At 39.6% G+C, this 23,356-nt stretch overlaps 2 protein-coding genes across 7 annotated transcripts in view; one reads left to right on the top strand and one right to left on the bottom strand.

Annotated features, from left to right (window-relative positions):
- Positions 1 to 8,648, bottom strand: part of LPXN (leupaxin) — a 56,292-nt gene extending 47,644 nt beyond the window's left edge. For 2 of the 3 annotated variants that reach the window (XR_014836958.1, XM_085011089.1), the window contains exon 1: positions 4,784 to 4,880. Coding sequence is in view for 1 of the 3 variants with exons in the window: in XM_085011089.1 (XP_084867215.1) it covers positions 4,784 to 4,796 (13 nt within the window). In the remaining 2 variants the exon portion in view is untranslated. Of the gene's footprint in view, positions 1 to 4,783; positions 4,881 to 6,973 lie in introns of those variants that run through there. The other variant, XM_085011090.1, reaches the window with a different exon arrangement.
- ZFP91 (ZFP91 zinc finger protein, atypical E3 ubiquitin ligase) overlaps positions 8,098 to 23,356 on the top strand; it is a 34,873-nt gene continuing 19,614 nt past the window's right edge. For all 4 annotated transcript variants that reach the window (XM_085011087.1, XM_021083008.2, XM_085011086.1 and 1 more), the window contains exons 1-2: positions 8,098 to 8,605; positions 14,049 to 14,077. In XM_085011087.1, coding sequence (XP_084867213.1) covers positions 8,244 to 8,605; positions 14,049 to 14,077 — 391 coding nt within the window. In that variant the 5' untranslated portion in view covers positions 8,098 to 8,243. The remainder of the gene's footprint in view (positions 8,606 to 14,048; positions 14,078 to 23,356) is intronic.

Below are 23,356 nucleotides of genomic sequence, written 5' to 3'. Positions count from 1 at the left end.
ATTTTTTTCTTATATCCCCAACACACAACCAAATTCTCAAAGCAGTGTATAAGTAGTCTGTCTTTTAGGGTGTGGGGAGAAAAAGGGATTGGGGAAAAAAACAGGTACTGCAAAATCAAGCAAGATGTTACAATCCAAATAGTTGAGATTTGTTTCTCTCCTGGCTTTCTTGGGAAAAAACAATGGACTTTATTGTGTAAGTGCTACAATGTTATCTTTCTATGTTTGATGAAATTAATGTTAATACATAATAAAGTTAACAAGTGACAGGCATTATGTTCAGGATTTTATACACTTCTCATATATTTAACTATTTATTTATTTAGTCACCTTAATGCTTTGTGGCCAAATATTATCTTTATTTTATAGATTAAGAAAGAGACAAATAACTTGTTTAAGGCCACATGCTGCCATAGCACAGAACCTGGCTGATCCTGGACTATCTGATCCTCAGCCTCTACAAGTCAGAAATTCCCATCTCCATTCTCACATAGGTTCTCTGAGTCATCTTGGCATGCCACTTTCTTCTCTGAAGCTGTTTCCTCATCTACATAGTGAAGCAATTGTATCATAACAGTATTTTTTTAATTGTGGATTGAAACCTACTAGTGAATCTCCAGCAGATTTCTGACTATAGACTGCAGGTTTTTAAATTTTGCAAAACACTGTATTATGTTATTTCTAAGGATCTGCCTAGCTTTAAAATCTTCAGATAAGGAAAAGGAACTTTTATAGGTCATTTTTTCTAAAAAAAAAAAAAAGGATTTTTATTTATTTCAGATGTTGGGGATGGGCATGTCTTAATGGCATAAGAAAAGATCTAATCATTTCTTACAAGCAAAATATTCTACAGGCTTTCTCTAGCATCCATCTCACAAACATATTGAATTGTATGCACCATTTTAGAGATAAGGAAACTGAGCTAAGCTCTTCAGGGCAAATGACCCTTCAACACATAAACTGTAATGGAAAAAAAGAGATTAAAAGAGACTTAAGAGACTTGTAAATGATTTCAATGCATAATCTTAAACAGGCAAAAAACAAAAAAAGAAACAATTAGGAATATTAAATGCTGAAAATTCAATAAGAAGTACTGTAGATTTATTTTAGGTATGATAAGGATATTTGATGATATTAAGTAATTTCTGTTAATATTTTAGATGTGATCACGGTATTTCATATTATTAAGGAATTACTTCCAAGGATATTCTGGAGGTGATAATGGCATTATGGTTATATGTATAAATGTATATACATATATATATGCTGAAATATTTACAGATGAAATGATATAATGTATGCAATTGCTTTAAAATAAACTAGAAATGGAAGGAATGATTGGGTGTATAAATGAAATAAGATTGAATAAAACTTGATGAATATTTAAGGTGGTTGATGGGTACATCAGATTTCTTTCCTTTTGTCAAATTTTTTTTTTTTTTTGGTCTTTTTAGGGCCACACTCCGCTATATGGAATTCCCAAGCTAGAGGTCAAATCGGAACCACAGCTGCCAGCCTACACCACAGCAACTCAGGATCCCAGCCACGCCTGCAACTTACACACAGCTCATGGCACCACAAGATCCCCAACCTACTGAGGGATGCCAGGGATTGAACCCGAGTCCTAATGGATACTAGATGGGTTCATTACCGCTGAGCCGCGACGGGAACTCTCCTTCCGTCAATTTTAAAAGTCTCCACAATAAAACGTTTTTTAAAAGAAAAAGAAAACTACAGTAAGAAGGGAAAGTAACCTTTTTCTCTCAAGACTTTGCAAGCCAGACTGAACACCAAATTGCTGAGTTCCAAATTTTTATTCAGTGGTCCTCTATTAAGATATAGCCTCTTGGAGTTCCAGTCATGGTTCAGTGGTTAAGGAACCTGACTAGCATCCATGAGGATGCAGGTTTGATCCTTGGCCTTGCTCAGTGGGTTAAGGATCCAGTGTTGCTGTAAGCTGCGGTGGAGGCCAGCAGTTGCAGCTCCAACTTGACCTCTAGCCTGGGAACTTCCATATGCTGCAGGTGTGGCCCTAAAACGACAAAAAAAAAAAAAAAAAAAAAAGATATAGCCTCTTTCTTTTCTATTTTGTAAGCTTCGCTCCAACCAAAAGTCACAGATCCTCTTGGATTCAAAATAAAAAGGCATTTACAGTAAAGATGAGGAGAGACCAAAGACCCTCTACAAGAGAAGCAAAATGTACCACCAAGAGTGCAACATTATCCAGGCAGCATCAGCTAACCAAAGTTACTAAAACACTCCTTTCTGGGTCATGAGTTAACAGGCCTTTCTCTTCCTGTTTTCTGAGTGTACTAACACCCCCAGATTATCTGGCCTTTTGCCTGATTCTATAATTTGAAGATGACTAATTTCAGTATGACAAATACATACGGGATTATTGTTGTGTGGGGGATTTTATTAGACTGAAAACCCTACTGTCCTTTTCTATAGCTCTTCATCTGCAGAAATCAAATGATATCAACATTCACATTGAAGGAATTAAGTGAAGTCTCTTGGGAGTCACACTAGACTGCAATGACTTCATTCAGAGCCAGAGTCTGCTCCAAGTTCCCCTTTATCTAGCATCCCCTTATCATGAGGGTTTAGGTCAGACCTTCTGGATACAAACTACTAACCCTGGGGGAAGTACAGCAGAGAGGAAATATCAGCCCGCCTGGCCAGACCTGTCCTCCGTTCTATTTCTCCCCATTGGAGAAGAAAGTTCACCCTAGGTCCAAGTGGGGGTAGTTACTGAGCTGATGACAATTTAAAGGAGACTTCGAGGTGTAGCTATTAACAGCCTGATGAAGTTTAATCACCTGGATAATATGCATGAATTTTATATATATATATATATAAAATATATATATATCTCCTAGGATATATATACAGGATGCCGGATGCTTTCTACATTTCTGGACCACATTACTCTTACCATTCATCCTGCTAAGGAAATGCAAAACTGCGCAAATCTATTTTTTAATTTTTTAAAAAATTATCTGGGTTAGCCTACTGGCTGGAACATCTGAGCCAACACACTTCTAAAATAGAACAGCTTGTGGCTTAATCAGTTTCGCTATCAGATGTTCTAAAGAGTGGCACTGAACAAATTATTTTGTTTTTCTTAGTTTTCTCAATTGGATTAAAAAAAAAAAGTGGGTACTACCTATTTCAAAGAGTTGCTTGGAACACTAAAATAATTAGCATATGTAAAAATGTCTAGTTTTAGCTTAAGTCATTGAATAAGTATTATTACCTTTTCCAATTACCTGCAGGAAAGCCATGAAATATCCCTAGTTAAAAAAAGAGAGCTATGCCGCAGGAGCGGCCCAAGAAATAACAAAAAGACAAAAAAAAAAAAAAAAAAAAAAAATGGAGTTCCCGTCGTGGCGCAGTGGTTAACGAATCCGACTAGGAACCATGTGGTTGCGGGTTCGGTCCCTGCCCTTGCTCAGTGGGTTAACGATCCGGCGTTGCCTTGAGCTGTGGTGTAGGTTGCAGACGCGGCTCGGATCCTGCGTTGCTGTGGCTCTGGCGTAGGCTGGCGGCCACAGCTCCGATTGGACCCCTAGCCTGGGAACCTCCATATCCCGCTCCGGAGCGGCCCAAGAAATAACAAAAAGACAAAAAAAATAAATAAATAAATAAAAAATAAAAAAAGAGAGCTTGACTCTAGTGGAACTCAGACAGGAATGTGAATTTCCCCACCCCTAGCAGAGAATAAGAATTTGGATTCTACCCCAAGTGCAAAGTTTATATTCTACTCCAAGTTTCAAAAGAGATTTTACGTCCAAAACAATTCAGTATTTATTAAATACCCTTTTCCTTTTTTTTTCCTTTTCATTAACATCTCTTCCCTCCTATAATTTGCCTTTGTTCCTTCCTCTACTCCTCCAGATCTCAAGTTAGTTTTTTTAATAGACAACCTGCAAGATACATTTTGCTGATGTTGTTGTCCGCACTTTTGACATACCCCAAACAGACAAAAACCCTGGACACTGTGGAATTACACAGCTTGGATAGTGGATAAATGTTAGTGACTGTGTTAGTAGGGACGATGGCAACGAAAGTTGGCAAAGGATATGGAATGAGTCCCAAGAATATCAAACCTTACATTACTCCAAAGATTTGAAACCAGGGATCTCTCCAAGCAATGGGGCCCATAGTTTCTCTTCTGGTTTCAATTGTTTTGGAATAGAAGGAGATATATTCACAGTCCACAGTAATCTGTGCCTTCAGAATTGCTCTCGGTAAAACCTTAGCAATGAAAGCACTAGTGTTAGAGGGCTGCATCTTCTTGATTTAACGCTGCACCATGGAACAAAGGAAACCACTTTCTCCAATCTTTGGGGATCCCTCCTTCTTCTACTTCTATCCCATTTCTTCTCCTCATAACACTTTAACTGCCCCCCTTCTTTCTGTTTTTTCCCTAAATCACATCTCTGAGGTTTGCCAATTCTGTGACCACTCTAGGATCTCTAGCAACTCATAGGAGCAAAATTCTCATAACAAAATAACAATTTCAATCAAAATTCAGTCCAAAAGTATTTGTGCAGTTTATTCTGTGGTTAGCACCAAATTCTCTGTCTACTGTGCCTCTGAAAACAGTGAACCCATAGTTCCCCAAAATAACAGTCCCTCATGCTTCACTCTTGGCCTGAAGTCAGGAGAGAAGTGAAAATAAAATCCTCCAACACTACCCTTCCTTATCCCACCACACGAGGAGATGGCAGCCAAGCATTCATTCCCCCAGAGTTTCTCTTCCAAGAAGCTCCTCACTCACCCAACTCTTCCATTGTCTCACACCCAAGATGCCCTGGTACCACAGGTTGTGAGGAACTGCTTTGGCAAGTGCTGAAGAACAGGACCACAAAGGAACTGAATGAGGCAGCACGCAGCAGCCTCTATAACCCTTTCTGGTTCCTCTATTTGCCTAGCACTTCCTCTCCCTTGATTTGGTGGGTTTCTTTCTCTCTTGTCCTTTTGCAGGTCAGAGTTTTTAAAATGACATAGAAAAGGTGGGTAGTTGGGTTTGAGTTCTCATTGTGCATTGGCTCGGGTGATAAAGATTCAAACCTAATTTTGAAAATTTTGAGAAACTCCTATGTGCCAGGATCCATCTTGAATTCATGGGAATAGCAGATTTGCACTTGTGTTTTTTCCCAGTGTGTGACTGTGTATCAGAGAATCTTTTTTTTTTTTTTTCTTTTTCTGTGAAGCTGGGGTTCATGCTTCTTCATAAAATTCTCCTTCATAAAATTCTCATCAGAGTTAACCAGCACCCAATTCATTTTTTTTTTTTTTGGTCGCTCAGCAGATATAGAGTTCCCAGGCCAGGGATCAGAGCCCAGCCGCAGTTATGACCTCAGTCATAGCTGCCACAACACTGGATCTTTAACCCAGTGTGTGAGGCTGGGGATTGAACATGCATCCTGTTGAGCCACAGCAGGAGCTCCTCATTTTGCTGTCTTTACTTATCTGGAAATTATGCTCACCTGCTTTCCTAAATAGACTGTCAACCCATTAAAGGCAGAACAGGATTATCAGGACCAGGTTACATTTTAATTCCCTCGGCCAGGTTTATTTCAGTGGTTCAAAATGCAAACTATAGGGGTTGTGAAGAATGAAACTGGGAGATTTGAGACACCAGGTTCTAAGCTGCAGACATCTCAATTAAGCACAATTCCTGCCTACTGCCTTATAGCAGTTTTTCTGAAAAGTCACACTGAGATTAACTTTCACTTTTTTTTTACTGCTGTGATTTTATTCACCTTGAATAAAACATTTAAAAAAAGCCTAATATGAGAAGGCAGTATTTAAAGAACTAAAACTATGGCTCTGTGATATAGATAGTACCCTCATTTTTACCAGTGGTGAAATAGATAATAGTAACTTGCTAAAGATAACAGAATTAGTAGGTAGCTTTGTAACTTGCTATAAGATAGATTTATCTTCCAAGTTTGTAATCTTTCCTCTACAACAGAGTGATCTCTATTTAGGTTACTCTAAAGGAATCATTTGTTCTCCATTTCATTCCATTGTGACTCTCAAAACTTTTTTTTTTTTTTTTTTTTTTTTTGACATAAAGGAGATCCCACCTCTGCATTACTCTGAGCAGCCATTGGATGTCAGTGCCATTCTAAAAGTATGCTCACTGCAAATGGGGGTTTGAAAATTTTCCATCTACACTATGACAGTTTTTACAGTTGAAATGCCAGTAGCCCCATGAAAGTGCGAAACATTCCACAAAGACTATGAACATTGGCCCATCTGAAGTGGTAACTGAACCAAAACACTGGAAGGAATAATGTTCTCAGCCCTTGGCTTGCAAATGTGGGACTCCAACTGCAGTTTAACTGAATGATTCATGTGACACTTAAAACTGGATCCCAAGATCTTGTTTCTATTCATTTACTTTGGAGACTTTTAATTCCGGAGTTTTATTTTCCATGGTTAAGAATCGTTCCTGCAGATCGCTTCTTGATTATAATAGATGAAAGTCAGAAAGGAAGGAACGCAAGAGGCTCACTACCCTCACCAAATCCAACTTGAAGATGAGCAAATGGAAACTTCGTTTTGATGCATTAGGGCAATTTAGTTGCACATGTTGGTGGAGAGAAAAGTAATTTCTGACAAAGCTGCTATTCTGACCACGCTTCCTGTGCAACACAAAACAAGTAAAAACCACAGAAGCACACGGCTTCAGGGCGGGGGGTGTGAAGGAGGCCTTCAATTTTCTGGGTGGGTCACCAGAGTCACGCAAACAACCCTTCATCCTTCTCTCCAGCCCAGGGACCACAGCCAGGTTAAGCAACTGACGCCAGTTCCTTGTCCCCGGCGACATCTAATAAAAAAACAATTCTACAATTCTTTCCACAAACTTTTATTAAAAATCAAATGAGTGGTGGTGATTGTGCTAAGCCCCCTATGAATCAATGGAACCACAATCAATCTTTGACTTTGAGACACTCACAGGTTAGTGGGTCAGACACAGGAGAAGACGGATATTGCAGATATGAACGCTAGCCAGTCTCAGACGATGTGCCATATAACCAAACAAAGGTAAGGGCTATTAAGTGGCCACCTTAGAAATGATTCGCCAACACCAAGTTAAAGAAGCAAGGAAAATCCTGCCAGGCAATCCCGACCAGCAACGGGATCAACAGTTGTGCCCGGACCTGCGCAGGCTCCTTGCGGCCTAACCCGGAAACACAACCTCCCCAGAAGAGCAAATTCTAACTGCGGAAAGAGTAAACTACCTTTCCCATCATGCACCAGTCAAAAACTCCCAGAAGCCTCTCCGCCTCTGGTTTCCTAGCTTTCTTCCTAAGGCGTAGGAGAAGCCGAACTTCGTTTCCCAGGATGCCTTTGGAAAAGTTAACCATGCTCATGCGCTAAGAGGCGGGCCCTACTTGCCCTCACGACCCCGCCTCTGTTTTGCCGCCGCCATTTTTTCAGAGACTTTCATCCGGCAGCCGACGGGGCTTTTTTTCTTAAAGGAGAAGCGACAGCTCAAAAAAATTTCCCCTTTCTCTCCGCAAGACCTAGCGGCGCTGGGGACAGAAAGGCCACAGACAGGAGAGTGGGATCAGGGTGGAGGAAGAAGAACGCCGAGGCTACTTCCGCGGCTTAAGGAAGAAAGCTAGAAAGAGCCCTTGCGGCATTAGCAGCTCCTTAGGGAGGCAGGTGCGCGCGCAGCCAGTTCAGGGTGCGCGCCAGGAGGGGAAAGAGGTGCGTTTTCTTCCCACTAATCTCCTCGCGAGACCTGACCCTCCCACTGCCCCTCGCGCGCGTTGAGCTTCGGAGGTGGGGAAAAAAAAAGGTCACTTTGGGATTGTCGCGAGACGCAGCCGTTTAACGGTGAGAACGGGTGCGCGGGGAAGGAAACCTCGCGCGTTCCCTCGGAGCCGTTTCCTGATTGGCTGAAGAAAGGGGTGGAGGCGGGAACCCGGTACGCCGCTGCGCGAGAGACTGTGAGGGGCGGGGCGAAGGAGCTGTTCCTCCTCTCCGATTGGCCCGCTGTGCGCCTGTGGCGGGCGCGCGCGCGCCGCCAGCAGTAGCGGGCTTTGAGTGGCAGGGGGCGGGGGGGGCGCCCTCGGAGACGGGCGGAGGGGAGGGGGGGAAAAAGAGGAGCGCAGTGAGTGAGCCGAACGCTCCGGGGGGCGGGGGGGAGCAGCGTCGCGGCCGCCGCCGCCTCCGCCTCCGCCGCCTGGGATTAGGGGGTGGGGGACGGACGAGTCCCGATGCCGGGGGAGACGGAAGAGCCGAGACCCCCGGAGCAGCAGGACCAGGAAGGGGGAGAGGCGGCGGCGGCGGCCAAGGCGGCTCCGGAGGAGCCCCAACAACAGCCCCCTGAGGAGGCGGCGGTGGCGGCGCCTGCGGGGACCACTACCAGCCGCGTGCTGAGGGGAGGTCGGGACCGGGGCCGGGCCGCTGCGGCGGCCGCCGCCGCCGCCGCTGCCGCTGTGTCCCGCCGGAGGAAGGCCGAGTATCCCCGCCGGCGGAGGAGCAGCCCCAGCGCCAGGCCTCCCGACGCCCCAGGGCAGCAGTCCCAGGCCGCGAAGCCCCCGTCTCCAGCTCAGGGCAAGAAGAGTCCGCGACTCCTGTGAGTAACGCAGTCTTTCAGGCGGTGGGAAAGACCCCCCTCTATCCGCACGCAACCCTCTCGGCTCCCGTAGCGACCACTCCACGTGACATCCTGCTTGCTCTGCCCCCTGTCGGCTCGCCTGCCAGATGTCACACCGCTTCCTTGTTAGCTGGCGGTCTTATCGGACCTCTCTGGCTTCCCCCGCCCCCCCGCCTGCCGGTCCAGCCACTTCTTTTCTTGAAATCTCCGTTGTGGGATACACTCCTTGTGCTCCCTAGTGACCCACCTCTTCCCTGCCGCCTCAGGCTTCTCCCCACCCTGGCATCTGCGCTCCCTTTGTCAGCCTATCCCTTTCCCTCTTAGGGCTGCTCTCCAGTATTACATCACCTCTCCATTAGGAAATCTACAGCACGCTCTTAGAGCTTAGCCTTCAAAATTTTGTCTCCTCCCCATTTCCCATTAATTAGCCCAAGGGCCAGTTGTACTAGTATCGTTATGTAGTTTTTTTCACTCTGTTAAATTTTCGCAGCAGTTTTCACTCTTTCCAAAATCTGGTACTTAAGAGTAGGGTAAAAACATGAATCTCTCAATTTTAAGTATAGAATCTTTCATATAACTTTAATTTTTTGACAAGTATAACAAGATTAGATAAGTTTTAAGTTTTTGACAAGCAGCATGTTTTTGTTTTTGTGTATGTTTTAATATAGGAACTTAGTCCTTAAAAATTAGAATTGTGTGAAAGGAATTCATGTATTGCCCAGAGATCATAGAGGAATCAAGAATACATGACTAGGAATATAAATATTTTAAGTTGTTAAAATGTTTCTATGTTAAAAATACTGAAGGACAGGTGTTTGTAAATCTGTAAATTAATCATATTAGCCATTGAATTCATTACTGAAAACATTTTTGACTTTAAAGTGAAAAAATTAGTGAAAGCAGGGGAAGTTGAAGATGGGGACAGAAGTCAGTTTTAAATCCTCCCCTCACCACCCTACTTTCCCAGAGAGCATGGCAAGATTTGGCTTATACAGACCCAGTAGATTTAAAACTTGAAACATACCTGTTCCAAAATTAATAGTGAAGTCTGTGACCTTGGCATGCTTGTCTTAGAAGACTCTGAGGAAGAGAAATAAAATTCAGTGTGTATTATGTATTAGATATGCTTTCAAATTATTGAATGTTAGTTAACATAATTTAGAGGATTGCATAAATTACATTTCTGTAGACAGCAGCAATCTGTACTTACAAATCATTCAGCTGCAATTAGGATTCTAATTGCTATAAATGAATTTCATCGTCACAAAAATTTTAAGCTGCTCTTAATCTCAAATTTGAAAAGGTATATATCATTAGCCTTATTTGGATGTAAATTCCTTGGACAAGTTTCTTAAATTCTGTGCCTCAGTTTTAATATATATAGGAGATAAAGTTAGTCCTTATGAGTTTGTGAGAATTAAGTACAGCATGTGAAACACTTAACACAAAGCCCACTACATAGTAAATATTTATTAAAAGTTATTGTTTTGAGCAGTGGTATCTTTGGTAGAGGTATAACTTGTGTGTAGTGGTGTTTTTCATGTAAATTCTGCCAAATTGGATTTTAATTTTTTTTCTATTACGAGGCATAGGAAGGTTAATAATTTAGTATGGTTTTTAAAATTCCCTTCCATTTTTATCTACCCATTTGAAAGTTAAATATATCCATATCCCTTTACCACAGTTCCCTCCCACTGATCCACCAGTTTCAATAATATAAATGATCTCTTAAGATAATTATACCTAGAGAGGTAGTTTTACTGGCTGTCATGGTTTATTATATTCTCTAATTCTTGGCCAAAAAAAAAGTAATAATGAGTTTTCTTTTACTCTCACAATATTAATGTTACAACAGTTGAACTTGGATGAAGCTCACTTAATTAAACCCCTTCAGTTTTTTCTCCACAATATTCCTTGTGGAGAGGAAAGAAAAGTTTTAATTCTCAACGACCCTCTTTTTCCTCCAGTATCATACAAGATAGTAGTGATGTTTTACCTTCTCTTAGCCTCAGAACCATCTCTTGAGTATTTTAAAGTATGCAGATTTGATTGGATTGTTATAATAATTTTCATTTTTTTCTCATTAGGGCTGCACCTGTGGCATATGGAGGTTCCCAGGCTACGGGTCAAATCAGAGCCGTAGCTGCTGGCCTGTGCCACAGCCACGCAGGATCCGAGCTGCCTCTTTGACCTGCGCCATAGCTCGCAGCAACATCAGATCCTTACCCACTGAGCAAGGCCAGAGATTGAACCCACGTCCTCACGGATACTAGTAGGGTTTGTTAACCACTGAACCTCTACAGGAACTCCTGTTTTAATTTTTCTGTTACCCAATTTCAATGTACTGGATGTCCTGGGAATCAAAGGACACCTAAAGCATTTCAGCTCAGTAAACCTTGATTAAGGAGTAACAGGGTCTGGTGCTGTGCTGAGCCAGAGTGTTTAAAGGAAAATGAGACATGGACTTCATCCTCAAGGACTTTGTAGTAAAAAGGGAAGATGCATTGATCAGTGGAGGTTTGCCAAACATGTACATGTTTTACAGGTTTTCAGAATGATACATTTTTAAACTAATTAAGAAACTTAGGAGTTTCCGTCGTCGTACAGCGGAAATGAATCCGACTAGGAACCACGAGGTTGCAGGTTTGGTCCCTGGCCTCGCTCAGTGGGTTAAGGGTCCAGTGTTGCTGTGAGCTGTGGTGTAGGTCGCAGATGCAGCTTGGATCTGGCATTGCTGTGGGTCTGGCGTAGGCCGGCAGCTACAGCTCCAATTAGACCCCTAGCCTGGGAACCTCCTAATGCTGCGGATGTGGCCCTAAAAAGAGAGAAAGACAAAAAAAAAAAAGAAACAATCCTTCAAGACATTTCATGAAGTTTTGAGTATTGATTTACTGAACCCTTCCATGAGTCAACTCTATTTTTCAAATAACATTTCCCGCAATAAATTCCAAGTAATTAGCTATTTAACCTACATATGTTTCTCTTGTTTGAAGAGACAGCAAAGTGTACAGTAGCTTAAAAAGTTAGTAAACACAGAGATTTGGATTGATTAAAATCTCTTTTCCTATTGTAAGGCAAAATAACAGAAAAAAACATTGGACTTTAGTCAGTTTCAGATCTCAGCTTTTTCTACTGCTTACTAAGAGACCGTGGGCAAGTCAGTTCCTGAAACATGGCTTCTTCATCAATCTGATAATTTATGATTTTATGATTTATGAGCTTTATGTTAAATGACAATTAATAGTTATAGTTTTTATAAACTTTCCTAAAACATCTCTTCTACTTGCATTGAAATGTTTAGAAATTAATGAAGAATAGAAAATCTTTGTGAAAGGAAATAGTTTTTCAGTGAAGGTACTCAAGTGAAAGGCATAAATTTAAATATGTAATCATTATAAATTAAAACTTAGGAGGAGAGTTCCCTGGTGGCCTAGCGGTTGCAGATTCAGTGTTGCCACTGCCGTGGCTCAGATTCACTGTCTGGCCTGGAAACTTCTGCATGTCCCATGCATGGCAAGCAAGCAAATAAGTAAATAAATCAATCAGACTAACTAGCTACCTAACAAACTTAAAGACTAGTAGTAAGGAAAGATAAAGCAAATTTGAAGAAAGGTTATATATCAGTACTAAGAAATAGACTCTTCGTTTGCTGTGTTTTAGCCAATAAACTCCAGAGTTAAGATTCTTGTATTTAAAATGTAGGGTTTAAATACTCATGAAACTTAAAAAAAAAAAAATCCGTGTAGATAGACAGATACATACATACAATATATATACACACACATTAGCTTTTTTCTGATTCATAAGTTGAAATATTCATGCTTTCTACTAATATGGAAACAATATAATTGTTTAAATAAGACTAGGTTAGGTTTAAAAGGTTTATTTCTACCATGTGATGGTTAAATCCTCTGGTTATCTGATGCCTTTCAAAATTTAACACTTAAATACTTTTTTCAACTTCTAACTTAACTGTTGAGGGAAGCTATTCTTTCCTCACCACAAGGAAGGTAGGAATATAGGCTAAAACTGAGTATTCGTAGAGGTTCAGATGGGTAACAAATGGAGGAAGCAAGTAGTGTTCTGTTTTTTGCTGTATAGAATTCCATTTTTGGTTTCTTGTTAAAAGTAAAATGGTAGTAAACCTTTTCATGAAACCTCCTTGCTACTTTCGTAAAGAATAAGTGAAGGTCATAGATAGTGAGAATGAGGAGGCAGTAATATTAGAGTTGGGATGATAAGCAGTTATATTGTGTTGTTAATTGGGACATTAGTAATATAATTTAAAAATATAATATCAAGCTTTTAAAAAATATATGGGTTGAGATAATGATAGCTAATCTTTCTAAAGAAAACTGTGTATTATGCTACAACTTTTGTATGTGCTTGAATATTCTTTTGTAACATAAGGGTCTTCATTTGTACTAGATTTACTTTCAAAAAAAAAAAAAAAAGAGAGAGAAAACTTTGTTTTCAGATATGTTCTGTGGCATTTTTATGGAAAGATCCAAGGCATGTTGACTTTGGATTTGGGTAATGGCTCTGGGGGGCATTCATTAAACTGTACCTAACAGTATGATGGAAATTTTCCCAAATTAAAAACATGGGAATGCATTTTTTTAATTCAGTAGATTATAACACATTAGACACTTTACTGTTCTTAATTTGTAAAATGCAAGTTATATTTATTTCTGAGGTCCAGTCTGTTGCCTTTTTAGAAATATTTTGAATTGGATTTAACCAATGAATAATTTTAGGGTTTTCTTTTAAGTTCATTAAGTTGTTAATATGAAAATTGTCAGACATACACAAAATGGAGGAAATAGTATAATGAAAGTGGTATTTTTCACATAGATTTAACAGTTTTTGAAATTTTGCCGTGCTCGCTACCTCTTTGCCTTTCCCACCTCTTTTTTTGGAGAGGCGGGCAGAGTATTTTAAAGGCAATCTCGAACATTTCATTTCATTCCTAGTTACTGCATTTGTGTAGAATAAGGACATTTTTCTTTTATAACCATTTAATACAACAAAATTAGCAATATTTTCTTTGTATCATATCTTTTTACAGTTAAAAACAACTATTTTGAATGATACTCTGGCTGTGACTGTTTTGAATGATACTCTAGCTGTGTACTGTCAAATATGATAGCTAGTTGTGGCTACTTAAATTTGTATTAATCAAAACTGATAGTTCATTTCCTCAGTTACATAGCTATTTCAAGTACATGGTGGCCACATGGCGACTACGATATTGAACCAGTGTAGATGTTGACTATTTTTATCACTGCGAAAAGTTCTGAGGGACAGTACTGATCTAGATGTTTTCTGCATCACTCTGGATATGAACCTGAAAGACAAATACTTGTGTTTTGAGAAAGTGTGCAAGATTATTCATTTAATATATGATTCTCTTTTCTTTCAGATGCACGGAAAAAGTATCAACTAGCAAAGGTAAGACTGGGTCTTTCTTACCTCTTACGTACATTCTATGACTGTCTTATAATCTGATAGAAAATAGAATAAGCTTCAGTGTGATCATTCAGATCGTTCCCATTTAAAAGTGACTTTTGGAGTTCTGGTCGTGGCACAGTGGTTAATGAATCCGACTAGGAACCATGAGGTTGCAGTTCGATCCCTGGCTTTGCTCAGTGGGTTAAGGATCCAGCGTTGCCATGAGCTGTGGTGTGGGTTGCAGATGCAGCTCAGATCTCGCATTGCTATGGTTGTGGCGTAGGCTGGCAGCTGCAGCTCCGACTGGACTCTTAGCCTGGGAACCTCCATATGCCGCAGGAGCAGCCCTGGAAAAGGTAAAAAGACCAATAAATAAATAAATAAATAAAAGCGATTTTAGTTTAGTAAAGAATTACTGGAATAGGTAGAACCTATTTAAATAACAGCAAGATTGGGCAAGTGGAACATTTTGGTGTTATTTAGAAACCCAGTAATGGGAAATCAGATTATTTAATGTTACTTTAAAACTGGTTTTTTAGTAAAGTAACAGAAAGGAATGATACAGAGTAATGTGTAGACAAAATATTGATGCTTATAGAGACTCATAAATGCAGGATGTGGAAAGAAAAGTACTAAGATTTCAGCCTGGTGAATAATTAAATGTGCTCATTAGGTCGTTTCAAATAGCAAGCCAAATATATTCATTAAATGTAGTGTTCTGCTTATCTGGATTATGAAGTTTAGCTAATATTCACCTTTTTTAAAAAGACTACTCTGGATTTGCGGATTGGGTTATAAAATGGCCCTTTTTATGCTGGTCCAGTTGCTCGCTTAGTACATTTTTTTCCTAGTTACTGGCTGTGTTCCTTGATGCTACGTTCAAATGCACAGAATCTTTCTTAAAACTAGAACAAAGATACTTCTAAGCATATTTCATTTAGTGTGTCTGATCTTGCTTGGTCCAATACTGACTGGAATCTACTTAATAACTAAGTATTGGTTGGTTAATTTATTATGTATATATGTAATATAAACTTAGATTATTCACAATGTAAATTTGTCTTTTCATAAAATACATATGAAGAATATGTATAAGGCAAGTTTAAAATCTGGATATGTGAGAAGAATATGTATAAGGCAAGTTTAAAACTTGGATACGTATGGAGTTCCCATTGTGGCTCAGTGGGTTACGAATCCAGCTAGTGTCCACAAGGAGGTGGGTTTGATCCCTAGCCCTGCTCAGTGGGTTAAGGATCATGAGTTGCTGTGAGGTGTGGCGTATGTTGCAGATGTGGCTCGGATCACGAGTTGCTGTGGCTGTGGTGTAGGCTGGCAGTTCTGATTCGACCCCTAGCCTTGGAACTTCCACATGCTGCAAATGCTGCCCTAAAAAGCAAAACAAAAACAAAATGCCTGGCTGTGTGCCATTTAGAAGAATGACAGTGTGGTTTAAGAACCCCATAACTTAAATTTGATAGTTCCTTTCATAATTGGATATCAGTGACCAGGTTTCTTTTTTCTGAATTTTAGAATCTGAGGTATAACAGGAAGTATTTTGTACTAGGCAAGTTTTTGTGTAGAAAGCTTTGCGTGACTATTTTGTTTAGCAAGTTTTTGGTTTCATCTCTGTTAATATTGGAAAATAGGATATGGAGGAGGATATGGAGAGACAGGTGGCAATCAAATACAGAGTAGTTTCTGTTAAGAGAAAAAAACCCAAACCTGCCGTTAATAAGATATAAAATTACCTTCTGTGTCTAAAGATTCTGTCTGAAGAAATTATTTTAGTTTGCCTTGAGGGATACTCACAAAATGTGGTGGGAATTTTGAAACCCTGTTAGAGATGAATTAATTGTTCTTTGGGTAGATTTCTTAAACCAGAAGTTGGCATGTTACCTAGGAATAAACCTGACCAAGAAGGTGAAAGACCTAATGCTGAAAACTATAAAACATTGTTAAAGGAAATTGAAGATGATTTCAGAGAAATGGAAAGCTGTCTTATGTTCTTGGATTGGAAATGAATATTGTTAAAATGGCCATACTACTCAAAGGAATCTACAGATTTAATGTGATCCCTTTTAGATTACTCTTGATACTTCTTCACAGAACAAGAACAAACAATCCTAAAATGTATATGTAACCACAGAAGACCCAGACTTGCCAGAGCAATCCTGAAGAAAAAGAATGAAGCTAGAGACAACCCTCCCAGACTTAGATAATACTACAAAGCTACAGCAATCAGAACAGAGTGGTATTGGCACAAAAACAGACATACAGATCAGTGGAACAGAATAAAGAGCCCAGAAATAAACTCACACATCTATAGTTAATTAATCTTCAAAAAATGAGGTGAGAACATACAGTGGAGAGAAGACAGTGTTGTTGGGAAAGCTGGATGGTCGCCTGTAAATCAGTGAAATTAGAACACTCCATACACCCTGCACAAAAATAAACTCAAAATGGCTGAAAGACTTAAACATAAGACACCATAAAACTCCTAGAAGAAAAATAGGCCAAAACATTCTCACATAAATTCTAGTGATATTTTCTTCAGACAGTGTCCCAAGGCAAAATAAATCAATGCAAAAATAAGCACATGGAACCTAATCAAACTTAATAAACTTTTGCACACCAAAGGGAACCAGAAATAAATCAGACAGCCTACTAGAGGGGAGAAAATATTTGCAAATGACAAAGCTGACAAAGGCTTAATTTGGAAAATATATAAACAGTTCAATATCAGAAAAAAAAAACCGTGTCAAAAAGGGCAGAAGATCTAAATAGACATTTTTCCAAAGAAGGCATACAGATGGACAGCAGGCACATGAAAAGATGCTCAACATCACTGATTATTAGGAAAATGCAAAACTACAGTGAGGTATAAAGTCTACAAATAATAAATGCTATAGAGGGTATAGAGACAGGGAGCCTTCCTACACTGATGGGAATGTAAATTGTGCAGACACCATGGAGGACAGCATGGGGGTTCCTTAAAACCTGAAAATACTGTTACTTTATGACCCAGAAATCCCACCCCTGGGCATACATCAGGAAAAGTCAAAAACTAGAGTTACCATTGTGCCTCAGCGGAAGCAAATCTGACTAGTATCCATGAGGACGCAGGTTTGATTCCTGACAGCGCTCAATAGGTTAAGGATCTGGCATTGCTGTGAGCTGTGGTGCAGGTCGCAGATGTGGCACAGATCTGGTGTTGCTGTAGCTGTGTTGTAGGCCAGTGGCTACAGCTTCAATTCGACTCCTAGCCTGGGAACTTCCATATGCCAAGGGTGTGGCCCTAAAAAGGGAAAAAACAAAACACTTAACTCAGATAACATGTGCCCAGAGTTTAGACATGGAAGCAACTTAAGTATCCATCAACTGATGGCTGGAAGAGAAGATGTGGTGTGTATATGTATGTGTGTGTGTTACTTAGGCATTAAAAAGAATGAAGTAACACCATTTGCAGCAACATTGATGGACCTAGAGATCCTCATACTAAGTGAAGTAAGTCAGGGAAAGACAAATATTATATGCTATTACTCCTATGTGGAACCAAAAAAAAGATAAAAATGAACTTAGAAAACAGAAAGAGACAGACAGAAAACAAATTTATGGATATCAAAGGGGAAAGAAAGGGAGTGGGGGGGATAAATCAGGAGTTTGGGATTAGCTGATACAAACTACTGCGTATAATATAGATAAGGAGTTCCCTGGTGGTCTAGTGGTTAAGGACTCGGTATTGTCATTGTTTTCGCTTAGTTTCAATCTCTGGAAACTTCTGCATGCTATGGGAGTAGCCAAAAAAAATAAAATAAACAACAAGGCCCTACTGTGTAGCATAGGGAACTATTTTCAGTATCTTATGATAACCTATAATGCAAAAGAAGCTGAAAAAGAAAATATTTATGTGTGTTATATATATGTGTGTGTATCTGCGTGTATATAAATAACTGAATCACTTTGCTGCACACCTGGAACTAACATGACGTTGTAAATCAACTGCACTTCAATTTCAAAAAAGAAAGGGCGTTCCTGCCATGGCACAGTAGGTTAAGAATTTGACTGCAGTGGCTTAGGTCACTGTGGAGTTGTGGGTTTGATCCCCAGCCTGGCACAGCAGATTAAGGGATCTGGTGTTGCTGCAGCTGTGGCTTGGAACTTCCATGTGCCAAGGGTGTAGCCGTAAAGTTTAAAAAAAGAAAGAAAGGAAAAGAAAACTGCATTATGGGTAATTCAGTCTCAAGTCAGTCCCACTTTAATCCACTAGTTAAATACTCTGGATCTAGAGTTAGAGCTTTGGGTTTGAAGTCAAGTTCTGCCTTTTATTGCAGATAATTTAGTACACCAATCCAGTAAGGATTCAGTAAAGGTTCACTGTTAAGTTTGTGAAATCTACAAGGAACAGATACTCTCAAACTCCCATCTTGGTCTCTGCATTAGTTTACCTGTTACAGTAGCTGTTCAACTCTATGAATAGTATATAGAGGTATATAAGTATATCTTTTATATAACTGTATCAGTGAATAAAGAAATGAATTTTCTGGAGTTCCCATTTGTGGCCCAAAAGTGACAAACCTGACTAGTATCCATGATGATGTGGGTTTGATCCCTGGGTTTGCTCAGTGGGTTAAGGATCCGGCATTACTTTGAGCTGTGGTGTAGGTGACAGACAGGGCTTGGATCCCTGTTCCTCTGGCTGTGGCATAGCCCAGCAGCTGTGGCTCCAATTCAGCTCCTCCTAGCCTGGGAACTTGCATATGCTGCAAGTGTAGCCCCCCCCAAAAATGAATTTTCTAAAGGTATAGCTATCTCTTTGTTTTATTAACATTGAATGAAATTATCTGTTCTTCACTTAAAGATAGGAACTTTGGACATATTTGAATAGGTGATGGGGCACACCCCCAAAAAAGCAACTTGTTGTTGTCGTCATTTTATTTTTATTACTAAATTGCAAAGTGCCGTGTTCATTTTTCAAGCTGAAATAATACTAAAGACGCATTAAGTCCTGTTCCTTCTACATTTATTTAACCCTGATGGATATATGTACAACAAATGAAAAGTTGCTTAACAAAATGTGTTTAATAACTCATTCAACAAGTGATTATTGAGCATTCACTCTGTGCCCAGCACCATCCTAGGTACTGTGTTGTCCTAGTAATCCAGTAAGTACAGGGAAGAAATTTCAACAGTGTATTAAATTGATGAAGTTGGGAGTGGGGAATAAGTTTAGATAAGATGGCAAGGGAACTCCTTTGAGAAGGTGATACCAGAGCTCAGACCTAAGTGTGCAGATGGATAACTTGAGGAAGAACATTCCACAAAGAAGCAAAAAGGGGAAAAGCTTAAATATGAAAGCTTGGTTTTACCATTGCCGGAGGATTATCATCATCATTGTGGAGCTTTCAAGAGTAATAGAGGAGTTCCCGTCGTGGCGCAGTGGTTAACGAATCCGACTAGGAACCATGAGGTTGCGGGTTCGGTCCCTGCCCCTGCTCAGTGGGTTAAGGATCCGGCGTTGCTGTGAGCTGTGGTGTAAGTCGCAGACGGGGCTCGGATCCCGCGTTGCTGTGGCTCTGGTGTAGGCCAGTGGCTACAGCTCCGATTAGACCCCTAGCCTGGGAACCTCCATATGCTGCGGGAGCGGCCCTAGAAATGACAAAAAGACCAAAAAAAAAAAAAATGTATATATATATAATAATAATGCCAGTGTTACTTTGTCCACTAATTTTGACTTCTTTCACTTTCAAACCTCTGACAAAACTGCCCAAGATAAATCATTAAAAAAGACTATATCTTAATCTTTACTAAAATGTTTCATAGAATAATAATAAGTGTTATAGAGTCAAATAAATATGGGCAGTGCTTGAGTCATTAAAGTTAATTATTTACTGCAGGACTTTTCAAAACTTTGATTTGGGGTACTATACAGTGTAAATACCAATATATGCAGCGATTACCTATGAGATACACACACCCTTTTTTTTCCTTATCGAATTTATCAAAATTAGAGCTATGGGATACAGTTTGGAATACTGAGTACTTGAAATTTGGTTGTATTAAACTTTGGATCTCACCTTTTGTTCAAAATCATTTTTACTCTTTTCAGTTGTGCTTCCTGTTATGGAATAATGGTATTTGGAAAAGATTGCCTGGTCAGAATCACCAAATGAGTTCATAACAGATCTGGGAATTTACTTAGATTGTTCAGAGCTTAGACTATTTGCCTTATCTAGTTAACAATTTTCATAGTTTTAGTTTCATCATTGTTTCTATTTTCCTGTGTTAGAATACCTTTGATTATTTCTTATCCTCTTATTTCCACTGTTAAACAATATTTGTGTCATCCTTATATATATAGAACAGGATTTCTCACCTTTTCTTCCCACTCCAATGAGAAAAAAAAAAAAATCTTTTTTTTTTTTTTTGTCTTTTTACCATTTCCTGGGTTGCTCCCGAGACATATGGAGGTTCCCAGGCTAGGTGTCTAATCGGAGCTTTAGCCGCCGGCCTGTGCCAGGGCCACAGCGGCCCACGCCAGAGCCACAGCAGCTTGGGATCCTAGCCTCATCTAACCTGCACTACAGCTCACGGCAACACTGGATCCTTAAGCCTCTGAGCAAGGCCAGGGATTGAACCCACAACCTCATGGTTCCTAGTCAGATTTGTTAACCACTGAGTCATGATGGGAACTCCGAGAAAAAAAAAATCCTAACTTTTTAATAATGTACAGGGCATTGTCTTGAAAGATTTTGATTCTCTGCTGGTAACCTGGTTTCCTGGTTACAATAAAATTCTATGAGTTTTGAAGAGAAGGCTCTGGAAGAGAAATGTCTACATAAAAAAAGGCATATAGGAATTCCTTCATGGCACACCGAAAACGAACCTGACTAGGAATCATGAGGTTGAGGGTTCGATCCCTGGCCTCACTCAGTGGGTTAAGGATCCAGTGTCGACATGAACTGTGGAGTAGGTCGCAGACATGGCTCAGATCTGATGTTGCTGTGGCTCTAATTCGACCCCTAACCTGGGAACTGCCATATGTCCTGGGTGCAGCCTTAAAAAAAAAAGGCATATATAATTCCTATTTTAACCCTCAGATATGCTATCAGTATTAGCTAAAAAGTGCTTCTTCACAAATTAAATGCTCCTCTTCTAAAGTTGGCTTAAATATAAGTTTTGTTTTTTTTTTTTTTTTTTTTAAAGGACCTGCTTTCCTTGGCTTTTAATATTGGTGAGAATGGCTAATATTTCAGAATGGACTTTACTAATTATTTATGGAAAACAAAGTAGAGCTAATTATAGAAGTACACAGAGTAGTATGATCAAGTTTCAGAAACTCAAGTTCTGACTGTTATAATAATGCTCATCTCTCAAGTGGCTGACAGTGCATTAGGTAGGCATTTTATCTCTCCTGTTTCCTTCCTACCCCTTTATCTTAAAGTAACAGGGATCATTATTTCTCTCAGTATGAGAATGATCTGCTCAACATCTTTGTTCCTTGTTGGGAGTGCCCCGTATTCTGTAAACCTTGCTTCTAGTTCTGACATAGAGACATCCTATGGTTGTTTCTGCTCCAGTTTCCTTGAAGTGTGGACATACTTCATTTATAATAAATGGGGGTTGTGATACAGGCTTAGAAACCCATGATTACCAGTTCGTTTCAGTTATGGGATGTGTTATCAGTCAGGTAAATGAATCTGTGCCTACATATAAAAAAAAAATCTTTGTAACAATTTGGTGATTATGATCTAACTTGATCATCCAGCTATGATATAAGCACCATCTCAATAGTTATGTTTTTTTCTGTTATATATAGTAATTATTTTATATTGAGATTCCCTTCCCTTTCAGAACCAATTGAGAGTGCAACAGAATGCTCTGGTAGAAGGAAACTGAAGCAGAAGAAGCCTAAGATCCTGAGTGGGCAAACTGATAAGAATCTGAAACCCCTGAGAGCTCGTCTTTACCTGCAGGCATATCATTATCCTCACACCGAGGTCATGAGTGGACATGGAATTAGCTCTGCTTTAATGCCCCCTCACCTTTTAAATCCAAGAAGGATTAAACTCCTCACAGTTAAAACTAGCCAGGTTGATCTGACTACATCTAGGCAAATACTCCTTTAGCTTCAGTGCAGTTAATTCCCTTAGAGGCAGCTGTGGTTCTTTTGCTTACCTCCTTCTTTAAATGTGGCTTACTTTTTTGGTCCTAAACTCCCAGCCTGTATCCTACCTTCTTATTGACTGATTCTGTTTGAAACTTTATGTCTTTGAGAATTTCTAAGCCCTGTTTTTCTTTACTGTGGCTCTAAACTCTTGTGTCAGTTACCTTCTGTTATATAACCATTCAGAAACTTAGTGGTTTAAAATACAATTTATTATTTCTTAGTTGGGCCATCCTCTCTCCTCAGTGGCCTTTCAGTTTAGACAGTTTCACTTCATGGTAGTCTCAAACAGTGGCCCAAAAGGCTGAAGGCAAAAGCTACAAGGCCTCTTGAAGTTACCCTACAGGATACAAAATTAACAAAGATCAATTGTATTTATCTATATTAGCAACAAAAATTGAAATTGTGAAATTAAAAAATAACAGTTTATTTTAAAATAGTATCACAAATATGAACTACTGGAATCTTGTAGTGGTTCAGCAGGTTAACCCAACACTGTCTCCATGAGGATGCAGGTTCTATTCCTGGACTCGCTCAGTGGGTCAAGGATCCTGTGTTGCCGCAAGCTGCCGTGTAGGTCATAGATGTGGCTTAGAATTGGTGTGGCTGTGGCATAGGTTGGCAGCTGCAGCAACCTAAATAAAGAGAATGATGTGCTTTGTTCATCATTTTAAAGATTCAGTATTGTTCAAGGTGTTATTTCTCTCCATATTGATCTGTAAATGCATTATAATCCAAATTAAAATCCCAACAGGTCTTTTGTGAGGAATTTGACCTTGAAGACTTCTTGAAAGGGTATTGGGGATCTATAGGAATTTACAGACTACACTTACAAAACCATTAGTTTACACTCAGGAATCTGCCATGTTTCTAATAGTGGGATTCATTCTTTAAGGAAAGAGGAAGAGATGAATAGACACTTGCTGGGAATCCAACCATGACTGCTACGCAAATGTGTTCTGTGTTTATTTAACCATTACTTGATTGAAGGACATTTGATATTTCTCAGTTTTTTCCCCTGGGATTACAGGTGATTTTCAAAAAATAAATTTAAGATAATACCATACGTATACAAAAGTACACTTATCATGTAATTGTATAGAGTTCAGCCATGT

Source organism: Sus scrofa, chromosome 2 (genome assembly GCF_054392235.1).
Source record: "Sus scrofa isolate SSC_HxYL_T2T_F1_AM1 chromosome 2, Sscrofa_HxYL_maternal_Yorkshire_Landrace_v2.0, whole genome shotgun sequence".
NCBI classification, from domain to species: Eukaryota; Metazoa; Chordata; class Mammalia; order Artiodactyla; family Suidae; genus Sus; species Sus scrofa.
The sequence above is the reverse complement of the archived record's forward strand: the minus strand, read 5'-3'. Positions and strand labels throughout refer to the sequence as shown.